The sequence below is a fragment of the Heloderma suspectum genome, chromosome 8, assembly GCF_057233095.1.
Source record: "Heloderma suspectum isolate Gila_16-S chromosome 8, 16-S_ref, whole genome shotgun sequence".
NCBI lineage: Eukaryota > Metazoa > Chordata > Lepidosauria > Squamata > Helodermatidae > Heloderma > Heloderma suspectum.
The window spans coordinates 34,086,653-34,112,796 of NC_139465.1; the positions used below are offsets into that span (position 1 = coordinate 34,086,653).

Genomic DNA, 26,144 nt, shown 5'->3' on the forward strand with positions numbered 1-26,144 from the left:
AAAGAATCTTATTTCAGAACTGGGCAGGCTTTTTTAGGTGTTTTCTGGCAAAGGCTAATCTGACCTGTCCTTGAGTGTTACCAGTGGTTTGCACCTGGTTGTGAAGCCTCTGTATTTACATTCATAAAGCCGTCTCTTGACTGTAGATGTTGACAATGACATGCCTATCTCCTCAAGAGCGTTCTTGACCTGGCCAGATGTTGTGAAAGGGTTCCTCTTCACGATGAGCAGAATTCTGTGGTCATCCACTTTAGTTGTCTTCCATGGTCTTCCAGGCCTTCTGCTGTTGCTGAGCTTGCCAGTTAATTCCTTCTCTTTCAGGATGTTCCAAACTGTTGTATTGGCCACTCCCAATGTTTTTGCTATCTCTCTGATGGGTTGATGTTTCCTCAGCTTAATGATGGCCTCCTTCACTCGCATGGACACCTCTTTGGACCTCATGTGGGGAGTTCCAGTGAACAGCTACCAAATGCAAATGTAACACTCAGAACCACCTCCAGGCCTCTTGTCTGCTTGATTGGTCATGGGGCACCCAGGAAACAAGCCACACCTGGCCATGCAGCTGCTTGTCAGCCATTCGTTCCATTACTTATGAGCCACCAATGATGGGTGTGTGTGCATGCCACTGGCTGTCTTTCCTGAATGGTTCGTGCCCCACTTTTGTCAAACCCCTTGAATTACAGCTGAAAGTGCTGACTTTGCTCCCATCTGGGTGTGTTTTCTTTCAACCTCAATGTGATGGTGTACAGAGGCCAACTGCCATAACAGTTATCCTTGTTCCAATATTTCTGGCCTCTATATTTCAGTCATATTTTATATATGACTGTATATAATCCTAGTGCATTGAGCTTGAAAGACTTATTTGGGGGGGTACATCTTTGCTTTCAAAGCAAGCTAGTTTGTTTGTTTTTATTAACCAGACTAGTTATCAGGCTTTCTCCAAAGTACACTGGTAGTGGTATTATCCATAAAGTTAAGAGAAATGTAGAGTGAGACACCATTTTAAACTTTCAATACTGAATTAAGACGTTCCATTTAACTAGTGGCACTATGACACTTTAGCCGTTATATCTATGGTACAATCCATATTTGTCTGGCGCTTATAGTCACCCAAATCTGGGAGTTCAGTTTGAAAAAGGAACTGCTGATAAGTAAATTGGGACCGTTATCCCCTGGGTTGCATATGGCTCTATGTATTAGAATTATATTTCCAGAGTTTATCTGGGAGGAAGCTAAAACAAAATGGCTGGAAATTATAGTATATGTGCCCTTGCTTTTCCCATCACTTTTTAAAAAGAAATGTGAGCCACAATATAAGCTTATTTAGGGGCAGGATGTTAGTTTTTGTTAATAAATACATTCCACTTGATCACTGTAATGTGTGTAAATAAAATAAATAGAAAAAAAGATTTAAGGAAACTGTCATTTGTTCCAGTTTTTGTCTAGAAGTTGCACTTGTTTCCCCAACTCTGAGAAAATGTGCTGGTTTAATGCTTGAAAGATCCAGCACACTTTAGCTGACAAAACAGTCTTCTAATTTCATCTGAGATGAAATATGCCTTTTTAATTTTATGAAACTGCTTGTATTAATATTGCACTATTGTACTTGCCAAAAGGAGATTTAAAACATGCAACTAATTTTGTTTTTCCTTAATGCTTAATTAGTACTCTGTTCTGCAGTAGCTTGCTCACAGAGGAGCTGCACAGTAATTTTCACATCTGAAGAGGAAGCTGTTGAGTAGCTAGTACCCCCTCCTGTTCTGTTTTGCTGTGGGCATGAAAAACATACCTTCACTTACACTTTCTCACAAAAGGCATTTCCTCCCCTGAAAGACAAAACTTGCTTTGTCTTCTTCAAAAAAAAGGGGGTGGGGAGAGAATTTTTTTCTTGGGAAAAACAGAATTAATATTTAGAGCAATCATGAATAAAAAGCTATGGGCTGCAGAAACAAGTATTTGCTGGGTGGGAGTGAAAAGGGAATAAAAGAAGAATATCTTACTGCCTTAAAGAGAAATTTAGGAATTGTCTGAGTTGACCTAAACTAATCTAATGGCATGCATACAGAGGCTGAGATTCTAGTTGGGCAGAAGACAGTGGGACATCTGCTGTGTATAAAATTCAAAGGCTGATGCTGCTATTTGATGTGCCAAATGGAAAGAAGTTGAACTTATAGATGTGGTCCAGGGCATAAAACTGAGACTTCAATACTATTCCACATTGCTTTTATTTTCTAACATTGGCTGGGATCCAAAGAGATACTTCAGGTGCACATGAGGGCTCAAGCATGCCTAGTACAATTTTTAACTTGTATTCTTTTTGAATAGCAGACACTTATGCCATATCGAAAACTGCTGTTGAAAGGCTTCTCACTTTAGAAAATACATTGCTGTGTGGAAGAATCTTGTTCAAGAAATACACATTCAGAGTTCTCTTGAGTGCATGAAACTATTCATGTGGCAGTTGGGATGTGGGCCATTGTATTTAACCCAAGCAGAGACCCGATAGGTGATGTCTTCTAGCTTCAGGAGGAAAGGCTGGCAAAGTAGCAACATACTCTGATTCCACAGTAGATGCAGCTAGATACAGAATATTCTCACCCATGATTTAACAGTGTTTGTGCCATCTTCTGGATGCAGCCCAAGGGTTTTTTTCTTTTACTTTCTGCTCTCAGTAGTGTGTGCTTGTAAGGATAACAGTTACATTGTGAATATAACTTAATTATTTTCCAAGTTACAGACTGACAAAGCTGCTTATTGTTTATGAACAAAAACTCTTAAACTGAGGTTTAATATCTTCCATGGGTTATAGTCCTAATCCAGAGTTGCATGTCCTCTTGTACATGCCATTTTGAAAAGTGTTTGGGCTAGAAAGTAGACACCCGGTATGGGCTGAAGCATGTCTTAATCAATGCATCGTCTTTGCTTCCCCTCCCCATTCCCAAACTCCTCATAGTTTCATTTGTCTGTTTAGACCAAGGTGGAGGGGTAGAGGAGTAATTGAGTTGGGCTTCCTGCCCAACATAATAGTTTGACACTTGGATATTGAAGGTGCTGAGACTATTCACCTTCAGCAGAGCATAGTGCAGGTGGTGCTGTCAGGCTTAGGGTGGAAAACTACTGTTAAGTTACAGATTGTATTAGGTTGAATTCAGTGGAATGTATCTAAAAATATTCTTGTCCCCATTTATTAAAATGCTCATGGTTCCTTACACTAAAACATTACATGATAAAAACATCAACAATAAAAATGTGGACAGTACACAGAGGCAGCACATAAACTATTGAAAAATGAATACATTGGGAGATGGCTTGGTGGGTCAAATGCTTCCTGAAAAAGAGGACTTTACATAGCAGTAGAAGGTAATAAAAGAAGGGATGAGGAGACCCTCCCTCAGCAGGAAATTCCAGAAATTAGATGCAGTCACAGAAAAGATTACGTTTTTCATCCTGACCCAATGCAACTTGGATGGTGGTAGGATGTGCAAGATAGCCTCTGCAGAAGATCTTAGTGAACAGGCATGTTCTATGGGAAATGGTGGTCCTTTGGGTATCCTAGACCAAAGGTTTTTTTTTTTTTTTTTAGGGCTTTAAAGGTTATAACTAGCACTTTGAACTGGGCGCTGAAACAGAATGGGAGCCAGTGCAACTTTATAATAAAGGAGTTGTATGCCTCTCAGTAATTGGTTCCAGTCAATAGTGTAGCTGCTGAATTCTGGACGTCTCACAGACAATAGCATGTCTAGAGTTTTACAGGAGCCTGCCCTGTCGCCTCCACTTTTTCTTCACCAGACTACCATTCAGAAATTCAATAAAACTCTGAAAATGTGTATTCAGCGAACAACATTGTCGAGTAAAGGACTGGATGTGCCTGATCTCATCTGATCTCGGAACCTAAGCAGGGTCAGCCCTGGATGGTACTTGGATGGGAGACTGCCTGGGAATCAGACTTCCTGTACTGAGCAGGGGGTTGGACTTGATGGTCTTGTAGGCCCCTTCTAACCCTATGATTCTATGATTTCTTGTACCTGATTCTTTGTATATTTTCCCTAATTTTCCATAGGAAAAGTAGATTGTTTAAATATTTGATGTTTGAGTTCTGTTTGATCTAAAAAGCTTTCATTTATTTGAAGAGGCTGCTGGCTTTAACATCATGTTAAAACATTTGGTCTTCTACCCCTGGATGTATACATCAAAATATTACCTTGCCTTATTCAAGCCAGTATGTTAATATAAACAAATGTCAACGTCTGTGATACTGGCTTTTATTTTAATAGGTGGGATGGAAAATAGAATTGGTAAATCAGACAATATATTTTATTTTTATTCTCCATCTTTATTCCCTTAATCCAAGTAAAATGCATATGTTCACTTAGATGCACGTTCAAGCAAAGGAATGTGATGCGTCTTAAATTTTTCATCAAACATTAGAGAAACCAGTGCCTGAAAGTACACTGCTGGCAAAATGAAGACTTAAATCAAATAGGTGATGTGGAACACTTTCTCAGTTCTGTTCTTGAAAGGGACACTTTGCCATGCACGTTCAGCCAAATCTTTTGATGCCTTCCACTCTTAAGGGCTGTTTAATATGTTATGCAGAGACAAAGCTAAGTTTACCACTGTGTGTTCGACAGACAACTGTAGCCAATCCCTCCCCCCATATGAGCATGCCTGTATGATGATCGAGTTTGTAAACACATTTCAGTTGTGTTCAGCTGCTTCCTTGCATATATGGAAGGATTTTTGATCTAGTAGAGGGGTCAATGAACAGAAGCGTGGAAGGCTATATTGCCTGATTCCCCCTGTGCCCCAAATCTGGCTCAGAGGATTGGGGGATCCTCTAACAGCACTGGAGGTGGTGTTTGCGTGGGGGGTGCATTAGCTGTAAGGGAAAGGGGGGTTGTAAAAACTGCTTCCTTTTCACATTTAAGTGAAAACTTAGGGTGGGTTAGGAAATCTATGGAGGAAAAAGAATACAAGCATATAGCTAATTTTTTTTGAAATGTCTGAAGATAGATCAAAGCAACAAAAATGTTCCGAGCCTATCCATTAAAGGGTTCATCTGGAAAAGGAAATTCTTCTACCACTCCTCTGTCTGAAAATAAAGCCGATATCCAAAGATAGGAATTTCAGTATTTGCATTCATTGACACTCATTCATCAATGCATGAGAAAATATATCCTTAATATGGCTGCTTATGAAAACTGACTAGAAGCAAAAGAAACTGACCACTGCAGATAAAATACAAAAGCATTAGGCATTAGAATGGCCTGTAGGCAGGCTTGCCCTTACGACCTGTTCAGGCATTATATACTGGGGACAAATCTTGAGAAATATGTGCCTCAAGCATATTCCCCTATGGGTAGAAAATGACATGTGATCTATGATTTACCATATTTATTGGAACATGGTTCTCCCTGGTGCTGTGACTGATGGCCCAACCCCACCAATTTTTCTAGGGGTCTGGGAGACATTGTAATAAAATGTGGTGTAGCCTGGATTTGCTGATGCATATTCTCATTGGTAGAGAAAGAGCATGCAGGAATCTGAGGCTGCAGTGTATATTTGGAGTAAGACTGATTGAACCTAATAGGGCTTACTTCTGAGTAGACATGCACGGTTAATGGATGATTTGGCTATCAATGGCTGCCAGACATGCTGGCTAAATATTACCTCCAGTTGATAAGTTTGACAATTAGAGGGGGTCTTGTTTCCCTTGCCCAGAAAAAGAATATTGGTCTGCCCCATTCCCACTGGTAGTAGAAACTATGTTGCACTTCGGGAGAATAAAGGCCATAGACTAATGATGGAGTGCCTGCTTGGCATACATAAAGTTCTAAGTTTAATTCTTGGTATCTCCAGTGTAAAGGATGTCTTGGAAAGACCTTTGCCTGAGACCTGGAAAGCTGCTACCAGCAGCGGTGTAGTGGAACCAGGGCTTGCAGGGAAGCAGTGCTGGCACATTTTTATTAGCAGGGATGCTGATGTCATCTGCCACCCCCACCCGTCCTCAGAATTCCCTGTTCCTTCCAAACCTAGTGCACTCTTTACAGCAGCTGGAGGGGTGGGGAGATGCATTTTCCCAACAACGATATACTGTTCCTTGTTGTAATGCAAAGTGTTTTGGGGTGGCTTGGTTCCGAATGGGCAATTTAGACCCGTTAGCTTGACAAATGACCTGGTCCTAGCAGATAAAAACTCCTAGAACTGGTTTGTTGATATGGATCAAGATAGCTACCTGCACTGTTGGACTCTCCTTGGGGGTGTGGCTCTAGGGACTTTTAGGAATTTACCACTACACTACTGGCCACCGGTTGGAAGAGACAGTATTGGCTTAGATGGACCAATGGTCTAATTTGGTATAAGGCAGCTTGATATGTTTAATCATGTCTCAGTTATTTCAGGAGGCTTTTGAGCTAGCTAGCTAGCTGATAATATTTTATCCTCCGAGATGTCCTATTATATCCCCATTCTAATATTTGTGGCTTTTGGAACTGTTTTATGTTATTGTGTTGTATGCAGCCTTGGGTGCTTGAGAAATAAGGCAGAAAGGTGGGATATTTAATTAAAATGTATTCAATATTTTATTCAGTATTTATTAAATAGTTTAATAAAAATGAGTCTTTTTGTCTGTGTGTCATATACTAGCGCAGAACTTTTATTGTTCTTACCGTCACATGAAATGCTATAAAATGTTACGGGTTTGATGGAGAGAAAATTACTGTTCGGTCCAGGGTGAACTACCTGTGCAACTTACATTTGTGTTCTTCCGTTAGTGGCCAATTAGGTCAGCCATTGACTAAGGAGAGCGAACCTATAATGTTTGTCTTCTAGCTGCTGTTAAACAGGATTGTCACTGGAGGGTCAGATTAGAGTTCATTCAACCGAAGCAATGGCAGCAAGAGTAGCCCGCCTCGGGTCAGTCCTGCCTCATGAGATTTTGAGGGCAGTCACTTTAGAATTTATAGCACACTGAGCATGATACTGAGTATTACTGCCTCAACTCTGCATTTGTATGGGTGTTTTAGATACAGGCTGGTTGCATTTTGAAGATAGTTTTGCATCGAAACTCATTATACGTCTATTTTCATTCTTTACATGACAAAATAATTCAAGTAGTGCAGGAAATATTTCATTTTTGGCTACCACCGGCATGCAGGTAAAATTACATGCATATAGAACTTTGTAAATCAAGTGGCAGATGCACACTTTCAAACAGCCATGGAGAAGGACCTGTAAAGGACTCTGCATGGGGCTGCCTTTGAAAAGTGTGCAGAAACTTCAGCTGGTCCAGAATGCTATGGCCAGACTGTTCACTGGGGCCAGTTACAGGGAGCACATGACTCCCTTGTTACAACAGCTTCACTGGCTACCGGTCTGTTTCTGGGCAAAATAAAAGTGCTAATTATGACCTATAAAGCCCTATATGACCGGGGACCAGGCTATCTGAATCATAGAGTTGGAAGGGACCATTTAGGCCATCGAGTCCAACTCCCTTCTCAGTGCAGGAATCCAGTTTAATCATCCCTGACAGATAGCTGTCCAGTCTCTTCTTGAATACCTCCAGTGAAAGAGAGCCCACCACCTCCTTAGGCAGTTGGTTCCATTGTCTGAAAGACCACATTCTTCCATATGAGCCTTCCTGAGTGTTAAGATCTTCTGTGGGGAGACTTCGCTCAATCGCACCGTCATCAGAGGCATGTTTGGTGGGGTTATAGGACAGGGCCTTCTCACAGGGCACTCCCAGGCTCTGGAACTTCTAGCTGTTGGTCCCCTCTTTGTTGTCCTTCCACCAGCAGGCAAATTTTAGCAGCAGGCACCAGCGTTTTTATTCAGGCAGGCCTTTGGCATGTAAGCTGGTCTGCTGTTGAAGGGGGGATAACTGGTTGGGTGCTGACTATGTCTTTCATTGTTAGATCTTTATTGATTTGTTTTTATGTTATGTTTTAATTTGTATTTTATTGTCAGCTGCCTTGAGCGTGTTGTTTGGTGGAAAGGCATCATATAAATAAATAAGCATCTTGGTTTGCTTCAGTCATCCGTAGCTGACACTAGCTACAGTCTTCGTTCATGTTTGGAAATAATGGCAAATCGTAATTAGCTGAGAAAGGAGCAAATGCTTCTGTTTTCCTACTCTCAGCCACGTTGGAGGAGAAGAGGGGAGGGGGGAAGTGCATGAGCCCAAGTCGTTCTGCATGTAACACAAAACTGTGGTTCAGCATTACATATGAACATATCCAGTGTGATTGATCTTTATCAATCATGTTTTATGCCTTAAATCTAATAGTTTAGACTATTCCAATCATGTACGTGGGGCTGCCTTCAAAAATTATTTGGAAACTGCAGCTGATCTAACTAAGTGGGACTGGGCGTTTTGCTCATATTGCATTGGTGCTTTATCAGCTGCACTAGCTTGCATCCCATTTCCGAGCCTAATTTAAAGTGCTGATCTTAACCATTAAAGCCCTTAATGTAGGGGTGGGCAATTCGTGGCTCTCCAGGGGTTGCTGGATTGCAACTTCTATCAGCCATTCGCTATGCTGACTAGGGCTGATGGGAGTTGCAGTTCAATATCATCTGGAGGGCCACATGTTGCCCACCCTGCCTAATGGTTTGGGACCAGGTTACCTGAAAGATTGCCTTCTCCCGTATATGCCTACCTGAACCTTCTCTGAGTGCCCCTGCCAAGTGAGGTGGGTGGCAGTTAGGGAGAAGGCCTTCTTGGTAATGGCACCTTAGCTATGGCCTTTTTTATGGGCTTTCCAGGGCCATTTTTTATTTTATTTTTTTCAATGAATGAAGTCACAAGACATATGTGCAGCCTTTCTCTCTCTCTCTCTCTCTCATATGCACTTGCATACTTATATGTGTCTGAGCTGGAATTTTACAGTAAAACGAGCAGCTGGAAGACAGCACCGGGATTTCTGCCTGCTGCTCTTGTCACATTTTAAACATGCAGGGCTTGGAAGACTTGCTTTCATTTTACACAATTTCTGCTACCTCCTAGTTCTATTCGTTCAAATGATTTATTTGAAAACTTCTGGGGAGATCTGAGAAGAGAACATTTTCTGGATGAGATTTGTCAGATCTAAGTTATAAAAAATTCCAGCAGTGTTGAGGAGGGTTCCCCAACCCGACCTCCCCCCCCCCCCGTTTTTTTGCTTTTTTGTTTTTACCAACTCTGGCTTGCTGCTGGAGATGATTGAACTGATGGTTCGTATAGTTAGGTAGTTAAATTAGTCATCAAGTACAAGTCGTTTGCATGATAGTCTGGGACCCATTTTAGAACAATTATGAATGGCTATTAAATATCAATCCTTATTTTATTAAAACAGTAAACATATGGCCAGCTAAGAATGGAGCAGCTTAGCAACTGCATTGCTCACAACTTTTCAAAGTTTCCTTGCTACATTTGCTTGGAAGGGAATTAAAATGGGGAAGCATATTTTGCATATGTTGAAACTGGATTCATCTGCGTGCAATGAATTACCCAGATAATTAAAGTTGCTTGGTACAATGAATGGCTTTAAAAAGGCAGGAAAATTGCAAAGACTTAAATACTGTAAGCATGTAATTGCAGAGAATGGTATAAATTTATGTGGTGTCTGTTGTTTCTATAATCTAAGTTACACCCTGTGTTGTAAACTAAATTTCTTTTGCCCCAGGGTGTTTCTAGAAGTGAAGCACTCTATATTTAATAGCTTTCTCTTTGTGTGTAAACAACATTTAAAAGGATTCTACAGCATGCTTAAAATAAAAGTGGAATAAATAGTCACCTCTTTTCTGTTTTAATTTCCTTGTATAGATATACTTAAATTATTGGCCTGTTGAGTGTTCATGCAACTAATTCAGGCATTTCTAGTAGGAGGTTATTAAGGTATCGTATGATGACAACTTGGGTGGGAATTTCCTATTTGTGCTAGCTTACAGCAAAAAATGAAATGAAAACCCTTCCACTGATTTCTACTAAATATCCTATCCACTTCTCAGAGGCGAAAAGTTGGTTATGGGCACAGATGATACCATATATTGCTAGGGTCTTATCATAGAGACTGTGAAAAAATACAGAAAGGAGTTTAGCAAGAGAGTTGGGCATAGGTCTAAGTTATTGGGATATAAGTGTGGGACGTAAGTTATCATGATAGGAGTGTGTGTGTGTGGGGGGTTGGATATAGGGCAGCTTGGGTGGAAGTTTTGTTCAAATACTTCTGATTTGCCTGGGAGGTTTTCGCTGAGTTTTCTCAATTCCCCTCCCCCTCCCCCCAGGGAAAGCTTGGGAAATTCCTGGGCTGATCAGAGGTGAGTTCATATTGGAAGAGCACTGGAGACTTATTCTGTCTTGGTAATATTTTCATTACTTAGAAATATAAAAGCAGAGAGCAACTTGGGCAGTAGCATCTGCTCTCCCATGGTTCTCCACGTAGTTTTATTTTGTTGTGGGTACCTCTTGGGGCAGAAACGATAGGATATAAAATTGCAAACAAATAAGTGCATTCCAAGGGTGTGCAATCTTCACAGTAGTTGGGGGCGGGGACAGGAAATGAATTTTCCAATCAACAATAGATTGCTCCCTGTTGTAATGCAAAGTATTTTGGGGTGACTTGGTCTTGAATGGGCAATTACAGCCCATTAGATTTAGAAAAGACCTTTTCCTGGTAGAGATGAAAACTGCTAGAACTGGTTTGTCGATATGGATCAACACAGTCCCCTGAATTTCTGGACTCTCCTTGGGGGTGTTGCTATGGAACTGTCATGATGAGTGCCTGCAATTTGAAATTTACCATTCCACTACTCCCTCTGCCTCAGCTTTCTCTCTCTGTAGGAATGAGTGTGTCATCCTATACAGTACAGTGAACCCATTCTCTGAGTGTGAATCTTTATGTAACCAAAATGATACACCCACGCACAAGAGGGAGGTATCAGCAGACTCGAAGGAAGCCCAATATCTGTGGAAATACAAAAAATCCTAGGTGATGAAAAACAGCCAAGGGATGGAAAATGGCCAAAATAACCCAGTGAGGACTGAGTATAGTGAGCATAGAATGCTGGCTGACTGTTGAAGGGAGAGAAAAAGGAAAACAGGCAGAGGGAAGGAAGAACAGAATAGTTTTCTGGAAAGGCGGCATGTCTGACTGGCTGGAACCCTGAACCGGAGCACTTTACATTGCAACATTTTATTTCTGGTCCCCTTTGTGTGTTATTAGATAGTTAATCTGATTCTTCTGTTCTTAATTAGATTTTTGGTTTTTTAATGCATCTGTAATTGCATTTTAATGTGTGTTTATTATGTGAGCTGCGCTGAGGGCCCCTAGAGGGCTGAAAAGTGGCATACGAATCTTAACAACTACAACAAGACAGAAGCTGTGCGGGCATGTCCCCAAGTCACTCCCCCAGGATAAATGACGATTCCTTCTAACCAGTTGTTTGTTTGGCTCTACCACTGAAGCCCCTCTGTAATGCATTAGTATGGGTGGTAGTTGGTAGATAGATGATAACAAATAAAAGAAATACTCCATTTCATTGCATGCATGCTTGGTATTGATGTGGTAAGCAAGTGACCTGAATAAGCTCCACAATCTACATTTATTTATTAATTTATTACAGTTCTGTACCGCCCAATAGCCAAGAGAACACGCTGATCATAGCAAATACTCTTTTCCAATAGCACAAAAGACGACTCTACACATGGACATCACCAGATGGTCAATATCGAAATCAGATTGATTATGTCCTTTGCAGCCAAAGATGGAGAAGCTCTATACAGTCAGTCAAAACAAGACCTGGAGCTGACTGTGGCTCAGATCATGAGCTGCTTCTTGCAAAATTTCAGCTTAAATTGAAGAACGTAGGGAAAACCACTAAACCATTCAGGTATGACCTAAATCATATCCCTGATGAATATACAGTGGAGGTGAGGAATAGATTTAAGGGATTAGACCTGATAGACAGAGTGCCTGAGGAGCTATGGACGGAGGTCCGTAACATTGTTCAGGAGGCAGCAACTCAATCCATCCCAAAGAAAAAGAAATGCAAGAAAGCCAAGTGGCTGTCTGATGAGGCTTTACAAGTAGCTGAGGAAAGAAGGGAAGCGAAAAGCAAGGGAGAAAAGGGACGATATATCCAACTGAAGGCAGAGTTCCAGAGAATAGCAAGGAGAGACAAGAAGGCCTTCTTAAATGAACAATGCAAAGAAATCGAGGAAAACAACAGAATGGGAAAGACTAGAGATCTCTTCAAGAAAATCGGAGATCTCAAGGGAACGTTTTGTGCAAAGACGGGCATGATAAAGGACAAAGAAGGCAGGGACCTAACAGAAGCAGAGGTGATTAAGAAGAGGTGGAAAGAATACACAGAAGAACTAAACAGGAAAGATCTTAATGTCCCTGATAGCCATGATAGTGCAGTCACTGAACTTGAGCCGGACATCCTCGAGAGTGAAGTCAAGTGGGCCTTAGGAAGCATTACTAACAACAAAGCTAGTGGAAATGACAGTCTTCCAGCTGAGCTATTTAAGATCCTAAAAGATGATGCTGTGAAAGTGCTGCACTCAATATGCCAACAAATTTGGAACACTCAACAGTGGCCGCAAGACTGGAAAAGGTCAGTTTACATTCCAATCCCAAAGAAGGGCAACGCCAAAGAGTGTTCAAACTACCGCACAATTGCGCTCATTTCACATGCCAGCAAGGTGATGCTCAAAATCCTACAAGCTAGGCTTCAGCAGTATGCGAACCGAGAACTACCGGAAGTACAAGCTGGGTTTCGAAGAGGCAGAGGAACTAGAGATCAAATCGCCAACATTCGCTGGATCATGGAGAAAGCAAGAGAATTCCAGAAAAACGTCTATTTCTGCTTCATTGACTACGCTAAAGCCTTTGATGTGTGGATCACAACAAACTGTGGCAAATTCTGAAAGTGATGGGAGTACCAGACCACCTTACCTGTCTCCTGAGAAACCTGTACGAGGGTCAAGAAGCAACAGTAAGAACCGGACATGGAACAACCGATTGGTTCAAAATTGGGAAAGGAGTACGACAAGGCTGCATATTGTCACCCTGCTTATTTAACTTATATGCAGAGTACTTCATCCAACGCCAGGTTGGATGAATCACAGGTCGGAATTAAGATTGCCGGGAGAATTATCAACAACCTCCGATATGCAGACGATACCACCCTAATGGCAGAAAGTGAAGAGGATCTCAAGAGCCTCTTGTTGAGGGTGAAAGAGGAGAGTGCAAAAGCTGGTTTGAAACTCAACATTAACAAAACGAAGATCATGGCATCTGGCCCCATCACTTCCTGGCATATAGAAGGGGAAGAAATGGAAGCTGTGACAGATTTTATTTTCTTGGGCTCCAAGATCACCGCAGACGGTGCCTGTAGCCATGAAATTAAGACGCTTGCTCCTTGGGAAGAAAGCTATGGCAAACCTAGACAGCATAGTAAGAAGCAGAGACATCACCTTGCCGACAAAGGTCCGTCAATCCTAAAGGAAATGAACCCTGAGTGCTCATTGGAAGGACAGATACTGAAGCTGAAGCTCAAATATTTTGGCCACCTGATGTGAAGAGAAAACTCTCTGGAAAAGACCCTGATGCTGGGAAAGACTGAAGGCAAAAGGAGAAGGGGACGGCAGAGGATGAGATGGCTAGATAGCATCACCAATGCAATGAATATGAACTTGAGCACGCTCCAGGAGAGAGCGCAGGACAGGAAGGCCTGGCGTGCTATGGTCCATGGGGTCACGAAGAGTCAGACACGACTGAACGACTGAACAACAACAACAACAGCCGCCCAATAGCCAAAGTTCACAAAAACTAAAACCACGAAGTACAGAATAAAAACAGTATAAAATTTAAAAGCTTAAAACTACAGTATAAAAATACAACCAGAATAAAACCTAGCAGCAATGCAGAGATTTAAAATAAGAGATTTGAAAAGTTAAAAGGCTATAATGCTAAAATAATGGGAAAATAAAAACGTCTTCACCTGGCGCCTGAAAGAGTACAGCACAGGGTTTATTTGTCCTGGTCAGGGGCTCTGTTATGGATGGACTTTTGTGTGAGAGTCAAGGGCCCTGTAGCTTGCTCCCTAAACAATTTCCAGTGGAGACTGTGTCAGCAAATAATGGGGGCAGGTAGGGCGATCTATTTCCAGGATGGGCAGCTTTATACAAGGGTTGGCGCCTATTGTTGGCTGAAGATGTATATTCAACGCATGGACGTTGCAATGTTTGGTATTTTTAAGCTGCAGTTTGTGCAAATGATTCTAACTTATTTACAGACATTGATATTTTGAAGAAAACGTGAACTCTCCTCTGAGAGTGGGATACCATTCCTGTTATAACTCACTAGCCTTGAATTTTGAGAGGTCAACATTGCTTCTGCTACCGTTAATTAGTGTGATTTGAAATAACTGTTTGAAAAAGATAATTTGAAATATATATAGTGGATACCTGTCTATACCGGGTATACTGGCTATAAAATAAGCCTTTCTGAATCACTGGTTTTCTTTTATTGTAATGTGCAGTTTTGTACATTCATATCAGAATTATTATAAAATTATGTATTTCATATTTACAGGTTGCGTGTCAACAGTGAATCATATTTTCAGATTCTTACGGTTTTTCACTCATTTGCAGTTGCCTCTTGTAACACAACATCCTTTTTTCTCCCTTTTTAATGTGTAGTCAAGCAGGTGTGCAGTGCAACAAAGTTTTTTTTATTGTACTCAAAGCAGCCAAAAAAAGAGAGAGCAAAGTTTAAAACAATAGCTAAAGCATAATAAAACAGAAATATATTCATGCTACAATTGAGAAAGCATAAGCAAAGGAAACAATTAAAACAGAGAACAATATCAGTTAAAAATTAGGTTCATAAAGTCTTTCCTAAAAAAAAAAAAGCCTTCTGAAAGAGAAATGTTGGTGGCTTGCCGAGTTTAATGTTCCTGTTTTGAATTTATATTTATAGTTAAATTTGGTTTTATTTTTAGTTCTAGTATTGGTTTTCAGTGTCGGTAAGCCATTTGGAATGTCAGTGGCTAGGTGAGGTAAACATTTTTTCAGGAAGTCCTAAATAACTATATTGTATTGGTATTGGGTTAGTATCCAGATGCTTCTGGATTGAAAGGATTAGCCAGCTGTAAGCTGTTGCCCAGGGGATGCCCGAGTGTGTTAGCACTCTTCATATGTGTTGTGCAGACACAACACATATGTATACTTGCCCTTTGTGCCCTGACGAATGCACCCATGAGGACCTTATGATAGCGCGACAGAATGCAATTAATGTTGCTAGTTTTTGGTCAAGAGTTGTCTAATTTTTATATATTTATTTTATATATTTTAGTTTCTACATTTTATACTTTAAATGTTAAGTGTTATAGTCTGTTTTTAATTGTGATGCTTCTGACATGAATAAATAAAGTATCCAGATATTTCCAGTTCCCTGGTTGCCAGGTTATACCCCCTGCCTGCGTTCTACCCACTAGCTATCTTTAAATCTTTCTTACTTCTCAATGTGTGTTTTGTTGTAGGCTTTGAAACGGCAAAGTCCTTTGCACTTCATGGTGCATATGTCATCCTTGCCTGCCGAAACATGTTGAGGGCAAATGAGGCTGTGCAACGCATCCTAGAAGAATGGGTAAGGGATTGTGCTTCTTGACTCTAACTCAGTCTTGACCAAGCTCAAATGCTGTTGGAAAACATGAAGGTTCAAAATAGAGAGGAGCGGGGAGTTTGCTTTTACCAAAATCTGCCTGTTGATACAATCAGCCTTTCTAACGCTTAATCATGGTTAGCTCTAGCCATAGTTTGTTACTTTAACCCTGGTTCAGATTCCAAATGTACAGCGATAGCAGGGTTAGCTAGCTGAAACTCTGAGCACTGAAGGATGAGAATTGGGAGAGAACAGCTAGGCTTGCCTGTTACCTTGCAAACGGAGAGATTGGAAAAGCAGTGAAGCTGTCTTAACAATGGCTTTTTTCGTAGTTACTTGAGTACTTTGGGGAGGGGTGAGGATGCACACTATTATTATTTTATGTAGATCCATTGTAGAGCACTTCACATAGTAACAAGACAAATACCTGCCCTGAAAAGGCTTAAAATCTAAAATTTGATATAGTTGGGAGAGAAGGAAGATGGAGGAGAAGGTAAAGAAGGGAAGAACACACAATAGTTATCTGTTGTTCCGTGGAATACCTGAAACTTTGACAGTCATGCACATAGGTAAAATGTTACAGTAGTTAATAAACATAATAGTATGTTTGGGCCACACCCTCACACAAAAGGGATTAAGAGACTGCTGATGCTTTCGGTATAGACAACACAGATTTTGTCCCTCTTGTGTAATGTACTGTGGGTTAAATACATTGTGTAGTGTGGGTTAAATACATTGTTCAGTAATTCTTGAAAATATATTATTTTAAATGTGGCTGTCTAAATAGAGCCAGCCCTTATGAAAATGTTTGATGCACCACTATAAACTGCCTTTGTACACATCTTCATTCAGTTAATTTGAGGCCAACATGAATGCACGTTGTACAACCACCAAGGGTTAATGCTATGATTACGTCTAGGTAGTTAATGGAGCCAATTAGAGGATATGGAAATACTCAGTGTGTTTTTAAAAGACCATGTTGGATGAACAGTCATCGGTGACAGCTGATCTGACTGTTTCTTTCTCTGCACACAAGATTGGCTATACAGGACTTCTAAAACAGCTTTAGAACACTAAAACTCTACGAAGAATTAGCTGCTTCATACTTTTCATAGCGATTCTGTTTCTACTTGTGTTTGCCATAGTAAGCATGTGAAATGTAAAATATTTGAGACCATGTGTTTGAGAGCCACAGTGGGCTGCGGCTCCCTGATGTGTGGCTGGAGACGGACGTCTCTCTTTCATGCTTTGTGTTCAAGCTGTCCTTACTGAGGGCCATATTGGGATTTCATGCACCCAAGTATTCAACGCAAGTTTGAATGTTGCATTCCTGGGAGTGAATCGAAGAACGAAGGTCCCATGTTGCTTTAGTTTCACATTATTTCAGAAGCGCTGCATTTTATTTATTAAGCGGTCTCCACTCCTAATTGTTCACAGTACAATCTCCCCTGTAAAGTGGGTAGTCAGAGTACTTTAAATGCATCTTTGGCTTTGTTGTTGTTTATTGAGAGGGACTAATTAACTTTGATTATTGCACTAATATTATGGCACTTTGACAGTCCCTCAGATTTATGACTCTGGGAAAATAAACAAATGAAATGCAGGTGCTGGAGCAGAAAGAATAAGTTATTACTGAACTTTAATTACTTGAATTGTGTAACTAGGAGAGAATTAGTTGATGAATTACAGGATGTTTAGAATGTACATCAAATTGTAAGCAATCTTGGGAAGAAGATAAAAGACAACAGCTACTTAAAACAAAGAAGAAAAACATGTTTAGAATAAATGCATTTGTCTAATTTTAACAGGTTGGTACTGCTATTAAAATTCTGAGCCTTACATTCGTGTATGTATGTTAGGGGCCATTAATATAGTGGTCTGACCATCCAAAATCTCTTCCTCAACGTTTGTGCTCTCTACCTGTGATTTCTTCGTTTGCCACATCTCTTGATGCCATTGGCAGGTCTGCTCTGACATCACAATGGCACATTACTGGCCGGGTACTATTACTGTCAAGGGCTCCTTGGAGGCCTCTCTCAGTCTAATCCAGTAGCCAAGTCCAGACACAGACAAAGGAATTCCTTTGAAAGCTTTATTCCTCTTTTACAACTTAACAACTATACCGTTTGCAACTAGATCTGAGCAGCACAGTACCTATGCCCTAAGTTGGAACAGTTGGTCCCCGTTTGAAAGGGAATTACTGGCAGACCCCTGAACTTAAGGACTAGGGAGAGTCCCTCCCTTTTTCCCTTGGATCCTCTGGGTGCAGCCGTTGTTTGCGCGCCAACGTGGCACTATGCCTCCTTTCCGTGCCCTCCATCTGGCGCCGCTCTCTGCGTCGCGCATCCACCAAGTCTGCTATCTGTGCTCGGTCACTCCCTGGACTGCTAACTAAACTAGGAATGCTGGTGGGAGGAATCTCCGTCAGCTGTTGGTCCTGGGAAAGAGGAGCGCGCTCCTCTCCCAGGAGCGACTGCTCTTCCTCAGAATCAGAACTACTCTGGGATTCTATGGGCTCAGTGTCCACCCTGACAATTACCTTAGCAGAGGTGAGGAGACATGGGGGAACTAGAATCTGAATTCTGAGATCGTTACAGAAATATAACCCATGTTCAAAGTGAAATGACCCGGTTGCTTAAGACATAGAATGCTAGCATGAACTATTCTAAAACATAGAATATTCTATGTTTTGATCAGAATAAATCAACTTAAATTTGCTGGCCCTTCAGGCTGATAGAAAATGTGTTTCTGAGAATTCCATCAGGATGCTGCATGAAGCTGGGGACTTGACTAGTATTGGGAAGACAGATTGCTCCTCCCAGCACTGGCCAAGTCCCTTTTGCCATGCTAAGAGAGGCATGGAGACTGCATGGGGCAGGAAGCATGTGCTGCCTGCAGACATTGCATGTGCCTTTAGGCACATGATGCCACTTGACCTTCCCCTCAGGAAAGGCCAAGTGGGTTGGAGCACTGAATACCTCTTTCTTGTGAAGGCGTTTTGTGCACCTCTGGGTAGAGCTGCCCAAGAGCGCATGCTTCCTTGGAGAAGAGCCAGGTGGAGTGGGATATTGGACAATGCTGCCCAAAGCTTATTAGAGTGTATCCTGTCAGTGATATCCAGAAGCGCACTCTCTCCTCTTCTTATTCCTGCAGGAGAGAGGTGGGGAAGGGGAGGTGCTTTCAGCAGCTGCCCGGAGAAGAGGTTGTGAGCTCCAAGACACGTGAAGGGCCTCCAGGAGGCAGCGCCCAAGAGCTGATGTTTTGCTCCCTGCCTCCCCCTAGGCCATGTTGCAAGAGTGTGGTGTGTCTTTGGACACAATGGTGCCCTACAGTGTATACTCCCTCCCCTCCACACCCTGAGGAGATTACTAGCTAGAGGGGGCTGGCAGTTACAGTGTTTGGCTTGGCCAGCAAGGCAGCCAAAGATTGTAGACCACTGTCGTTTTATGGATGGCAAAATATTCCTTAAGATACAATTTGTCACATTAGCTGTACTGTAAATATATTAAAAAACAAAATCACTGAGGATGACTAGGCTGCATTTTGAAGAGAACTGCACAAAAACCTTGGTCAGAGGTGATCAGTTTTGTGGTGAAATCACCAGTTAAAAACTGGTGAATGTACAATGACAGACTGTGATAGCAAGAGCAGGTGGTGGGGAAATGCGTGTCCACGTGAAGGGGAAGGAACTCGTACCTGATCCCATGTAGGACCAACAACTGTGGTGTCTCGGGTAAAATTCACATCATTTCTCTTTATAGATATATCCAACTCTGTCTTGAGCTCACTGAGTTTATTTTCTCCCGCAACTGATAACTGAGATCCAGAGCCAGTGTAGTAGATAGCTTTTTGGGTCAGAGATGTCCCAGTTCAAATAGCTGCTTTTGTTGAAGCATATTGCTAGTCTTAGACCATCTGTCAGCCTAACCTACATAACTGGGGTGTTTGGGGGATCTGGTGTAAGGGTGACTAGTGTTGGATGATGGCCAGATAGAATACCTGGGTTCAAATCTCTGCTCAGCCATGAGGCTCATTAAGTGACCATGAATCACTCTCTTTCTGAGCATAACCCACCTCACAGTCTTGTTGCAAGGCTGAAAACATGGAGCCCATGTATACCACAATGACTTCCTTGGAAGAAGTGGGGAGGGATAAAAATATGTGCTGGTGTACTGTGGTTTAAGAACGTATTTCCATTTGGTTTTCAGATTGCCTTGAGGTTGTCATGGCATGTTGGAGGTTGATATCGGTTTTGAACTGTGTGATGATTTCTTAGACTGCAAAAAAAAAAAAAAAGAAATTAGAATTTGGAGCTATGATTCATTTTAATCAGAAAGGAATTGTCAAGCATAAATCTCTTCATGAGTAGTGGAAAAAGCCTTAAAGCAGCCAGGAAAAGAAAATATCAATACTTTGCAAAGGAGGAATGATTGTTCCAATTCGCAGCTTAATTGACTTTAAGGCTTAATGAAAAACACTCTGGTACAGTTTGTAAACACATTTGCTCAGGAGAACGCTGAAATCCTATGCCACGAGCTGAAGAACTCGGGGGCTTATTTTGTATTATATTATTGACATCTCTGAATGAAAGAGTAATGATTGAGTAGGGTTTCACAGCTCCCCACTGTAGCCATCTCCTTAAGAAATACCTCAGAATATACACAAAATTATAGGGTTGCAACCAAAGTTCCATGAGCAGAAGGGAAAAAGCTGCTAGCGACTATTTTGAAAATGCTTAAGAGTTCACACAGCTCTATAATAGGAAGTTCCTATAGTAGTTTTCGGCTTGTACAAGAGATTGCCCAAGCAGAACAACATCCTTGGATTTAGTTGCACTTTTCTCACACAATGCTCTACTGCAAGGTGTAAAATATCCCTTCTTATCAGTGGAAGAACACCTTTGGATCCAACCTATAGTATTTAAATCGCAAGTCTTTATGCTCATGCGTTTGTCATTTTAAAAAATAATATTGCACTTGTATAAAGAAGATTTAAGTATAATGTGAGGCTCCAGAGAGAGAGCTAGAGAGGGGGAGAGAGAGAGAGAGCTGCACTCAAAATCTGCCTTTAGTTTACACCTAACTCTCTGCATTCTCTCTCCTTCTGTGCCAAAACTACTCTTTTTGCCTCTTTTTCCCATTTAGAGTGAGGGCAATGGAAGGGCTTAGTTTGCCTTCACAGACATCATCACATGTTCAAATATTTGGCACTGTGATGACATCATGTTCACTACGCGATCCCTAAATAGCTGGGATTACGCAGGAACAAACTCTCATCCAAGTTTAAAAATAAAAATGGTACAGAATCCGTGGGAGATGATGGAAACAATGGCTGTAAGCATGCATGCACACACAAATGCATGAAACAGTGGAAGGCTAGGTTTTTCCGTGGACCGCTTTGTCCTGCCTCCCAATGGCAGCATTCACATCAACAATCGAACCACCGAAAACATTCAGTGCCGCACTGTTTTCTTAATGGTTTGCAGGGAAATTTATGCGTTAAAAAGCAAATGGGTGAATTAAAACGATTTAACTGCTTCACAAACAACTGCATGGATGAACTGTTGAGATATACTTTTTTCCCCATGTACTATAAACATATGGCATGTATTTGCCTCTCTCATTACAGATGCTGAGAGAAAGGAAAGACAAATATTTATAGTACGTACATGTTTTACAGTAAAAACACTGTTCAGTTTGTTTATACAGTTCCACTGTTACAGTTTTTATGGTTGGTAATGAAACCACTGTAAAATAGGGCCTGAATTATATAGCAGATGTGTTGAGCCTCTTGTACTCTGAAAGGCTGGCTCACTGTTGAATTGTGGATATAGTTTATACTGAATCAATGTCCTGACAACAGCTGAACTGTTTCAGACCTTTGTCTGTCTGTGTGTATCGCTCGCCTTGCACCATTGCCGTAGTATAGATGTGATTTTATGATCCAAATAAATGCAGCAATTTTCTAAAAAGTAATTAGATTTTGAAATATAAAAGGAGCATCTCCGGTTCATGCAGGTAAGCCAAAGATGGTTTTAAAGATTTGGTAGGCACACCTCAGAAGTTTCTTATAGATGTGTTTCAAAAAAGGTTAATCGATATCACATTGCTACTCAAATTCCTTCCAATTATGTTTTGGTAATTTACAAGGACACATTGTGCATGCAACATGGGGTTCCATGTACAGGAACTTGCCCATTGTCGTCTTTGAGCAGGTCTTTCTGTGTACAGTGCTGAATCAAGAGATTATGTTCACGGGAAAGAAGAGAAAGCAGTGGTGTGCAGAACCATACAGATGCATTGGAGTAGATGACCTCAATGCACCTGCCTTCTTTGAAAATTATGTGACTTCATCACCTGAATAATAATAAAAACATATTTGTGAGAAATTTGATTAATGATACAAAATTAGGATTGTGGCCTAGTGTTGAAATATGTAGAAAAAACTGAAAATGGAACCTTCTAACCTGTCTCTCTCTGAAATTCAGGATTCAAAGCCTGCCTCAGAAGAATTGAGGCTTGGCTGGGAAGCTGTGCTGGAGTTAAAACCAGCCTCATATTAGGAGAGGGGGCATTTGTTGCAGCAGCCAGGAATGCATATATACACCCGCACATTCCGTATTCATTTTTGCAAAAGCCAAGGTCTATTTGTAAATGAATTTTTTGAAGAAGTTCCACTTGCCAACTGTATATTATTAAGCTTGTCTAGTACAGAGCTGGCAATATAAGCATTCTGTATATTCCTTTAATGAAGAAGGCCAGTTTAGCTTATGGTAAATACACTACTAAGTGTTTATAGTACATTTCATACTTTACATGATTCCCTTTCTAATTCTGCTTATCTTTTCATTCCAATTCCCTAAAGGACATATAAAAGAACCCCTAAAGAGAGTAATTACTTCTCTACTTCTTAACCAAGGCTCCTTCTGCAAAGAGAAATCTGAGCTGCTTTTTAACGAAGGCAGTTTTAAATAAAAATGCAAATAAGCTGCTTTGTAACCACATTATTTACCCACCTAGCCTCTTATTACCATGTTTGTATTGTTGGCAAACACTATTTACAGTCATGTAGAAATTAACATTACTGGTCCTGAGGAAAGATTGTTGAGGGTAGGTTGTGCTTTGGAACCAATTAGAGTGAACCTTGTCTCCATTATGACTCATGGGATAAAGCATAGCCTTGCAATGTCAAATAATAACATTAACTCAGGCTATGCAGGCATACCACTGTAATTATATTATTGGCCCTATTTTGCTTCTGAAGTGATTTTCATTGTCTGCATTTTAAAACCAGCAGAAGAATTTCTGAGGAGTGACTTAATAATACTATGAACATTTTCAGAAGAAGGTCCTGGAGAAAAACATCCTGGATCCATTTTTTGACCAATTGAATTTTCTTTGAGGCTTTAAAACTTCTAGACTTAGAATTATTTCCCATACTGAAAAACAACTTAGAGGGTATCCTTCACCATTATGCATCCGTGATGTGAGGTAGTGGGGTGGGAATTATGAGAATGGTACTTGTAATGATACTTCTTCCAAAGAAGTAAGGGAGAAAGAATCCTCCAGAAAAGTCTCTAGGAGTTTTTCCCTTGATAAAGATCCATTTCGAAACGCGTTGAGAATTCAGCGGGTGCAGCTGTTACTTTTTTAAATTTTGCCTTCCAGCTGTTTTTTCTGATCCCTATTGGTACTGTCCCTTTTCATAATTCCATGTGTAGGCTGTGAAATTGGAGGGGCATTTAGGCATTTTTGGTGGGTAAGGATACATGAATTTGGAGGAGGGGAGGGGACTGAAGCAGAGCTCCCCCTAAATATGAAAGTGTTCTGCCCCTCTTTCACCACTGTCAACCGACCCTACACAAATTTGGGCTAAACTTTCATAGTTCAAAAGTTTGGATGAGACCCAATAAGCACCCTTGTTGGACCCCACAGATTTTATTTCAAAACCAAACATGCAAGACTGAAGTCTGTCCACCCCTGTTACAAAAAAACAGGTGCCAATTTAAAAATATTATTTTGTTCTGGTCATTGTGGTTCAACTTGGACCTTGGGATTTGACAGTCCAACTTAACCATAGTAGCTATGGATAAGTTGCTATGTCTTGGCATTGGTTTCCCATCTGTAAACTGGGAGCAATAGCAGCCTATTCCACAGGGTTGTTGTGAGAATAAATGAGATGAGGAACTGTGGTTTTTCTGAGGCTTTAGGGATAGCTTGAGCTATAAATCTAAATTAAAAATAACATTTTGTGATTGGCAAGATGGTGCAAAAGGAAGTCAGAAACACCATCATTGGGTTTGTTTTGTAAGATCTGGCACTGTATTAAGTAGGGGTAGATTGATGTTATTTGTGTGGTGGGAGTACACCCGAGATATAACTGTCCATTCATTATGAAGTGAGGTAATGCAAAAATCTTTACATTGCTTTTTTCTGTTTTATGTGCTGGAAAGAAGCATTTCACATGTGTGTTCCTGATTGTGCTAGAGGGAAAAATATGTATTGCTTTTGATTGCAGACCCATGCTATTAAAATTATTCTGGCTTCAGTTGTGACATGCCACGTGAGCACTGTGGGCCAGGAAGGATTTCTTGCGATAGGAACCTTGCAAGGAAAGGGGAAACGTTTGGAGAAAGCAAAAATGAACAGCAATTCTTGTTGCTTCCACAATCCTTTAATCTCAGGACATATTTATAAGGAAAATTACATTGGAAATGCAATCTAAATTGTTCCAATTTTTGTGCAAAATCTCTATTAATTTAGTTCAGTTAAAGATTCTCAGTGCATCATTTTTGTGGGGACAGTTTTATTACTTGGCATATAACTTTATAAGACGGTGGTAAAAATAAGTTATAGTATGCAGAGCTTGTTCAGAGTTGTTTTTTCTTCTCCCTATTTCACTTGAGATAGTGGAAATAAGCCTCACCATTAAATTTGATTGTTTAATAAAAATATTAAGTTTCCATGATTGTGTGTTTGAGGGGCCTGTGAGAGATTCACAGGGGCCTTACTTTGTGTTGCTCAAATTAAACAAACTCAGAACCAAGATTTCATGAAACATTTCTGGAGATTATGGACTAGGAAAGAAATAATATTTTATTATGTTTATGTAACTCAAAGCAGGATAAGACGTGATGGCATTTAGAACATGTGCATGTTGAATATTAAGCTTATTTTGTCTTCCATATTCCATTCTTGTTTGTTAATGTTTAAAATAAAAAAGTTATTTGCAGTCATTCCATCACTTGCCACATTCAGTACAGATGCAACACCAAACCCGAGTGTGCGCAATCTATGAACTATAAACCATGTTTTCAGATTCTGGTTTGCTGCCAATTACACGTCATGTTGTTGATTTGGCTGTACTTAGGGTAGCCACTTATAAAGCACCAAAAAAGGAGACATACATTGCCCAAAAGGAGGACACCAATTTGCATAAAATTTGCGTATGCTAATTCATATGCATGGGTGCAAATTTATGAATAATTACTATGTAAATAGAAATACAGCTCATCTCACCATAGTGTGGAAGACTGTGACCAGGTGACCCCTGTACCTTGCTCAGTCAGCTGTTCAAGTGCTGTTGATGGGCAGCTTCAAGTCCCGGTTGTTCCTTCTGATGGTTCTTTATACGGGACTTGGACTGGACAGCCCTTCAAACAGAGGATGCCTTCAAAATAGAGGACAGCCCTCCATAAAAGAGGACACATGGCCACCCTAGGCTAGTGTTGCAAACCATAGTTTGATGTTATATCTGACCCAAGTCAGTGTCTTACTCATCTGCTTTTTTGGTGTTTTCGATACCTGCAAATGGGAAGTTAATCCATCTCGAAAGCATGAGTAACCCACATAACCACATTTTGGTGCTTCCTATGATTTTCAAAGCCACTCAGATACAGCAGGGAACATATATTTCTGAAAAGCGAGTTCAATTCCTCTAGGCTTGTCTTACAAGGTCTATTTTGTAAAGCAATTTTAGGACAAAATATTACTGCTCCTTGCTTTGTATTTTCGTAGGAAATGGGGAGATGTGCAGAAATAGAAATAGTACTTGCAAAAAAATAGTGGCAACGTAAGTGTATGCATTCTTCATGTATCTGATGAATAGTTTTTTCTGCAGGCATATTCCTACATGAATATTTTCTTTGTCTATAAATTATGATATATGGTGAAGAATGAGGCTTCCCGAGTGTTGGTAGGGGTGAGGTGGTCAAATCATATATCTCCTATACTGCGCCAGCAGTACTGGTTACCATTGTGTTTCCGAGTTCAGTTTTGGAGTCGGAAACACCAGTTTTGACTTTTAAAGCCTTAAATGGGTTGCTTGGGACCGAATTACCTAAAGGACCATCTTCACCCGTATTAGTCTCCCTGCACTTTAAGAACAGCAACAGAGGCCCTTTTCAGTTGCCCACCTTTGAGGGCAGTTAGGTGGGCAAGTTCATGAGAGAGGGCCTTTTCTGCAGTGGCCTCACACCTCTGGAATGGACTGCCG

The 26,144-nt window shown here is 40.8% G+C and overlaps 1 protein-coding gene across 9 annotated transcripts in view; it reads left to right on the forward strand.

Annotated features, from left to right (window-relative positions):
• WWOX (WW domain containing oxidoreductase) overlaps positions 1 to 26,144 on the forward strand; it is an 879,648-nt gene that overhangs the window by 20,859 nt on the left and 832,645 nt on the right. For all 9 annotated transcript variants that reach the window (XM_084811930.1, XM_084811939.1, XM_084811932.1 and 6 more), the window contains exon 5: positions 15,529 to 15,635. In XM_084811930.1, the coding sequence (XP_084668056.1) occupies positions 15,529 to 15,635 (107 nt within the window). The remainder of the gene's footprint in view (positions 1 to 15,528; positions 15,636 to 26,144) is intronic.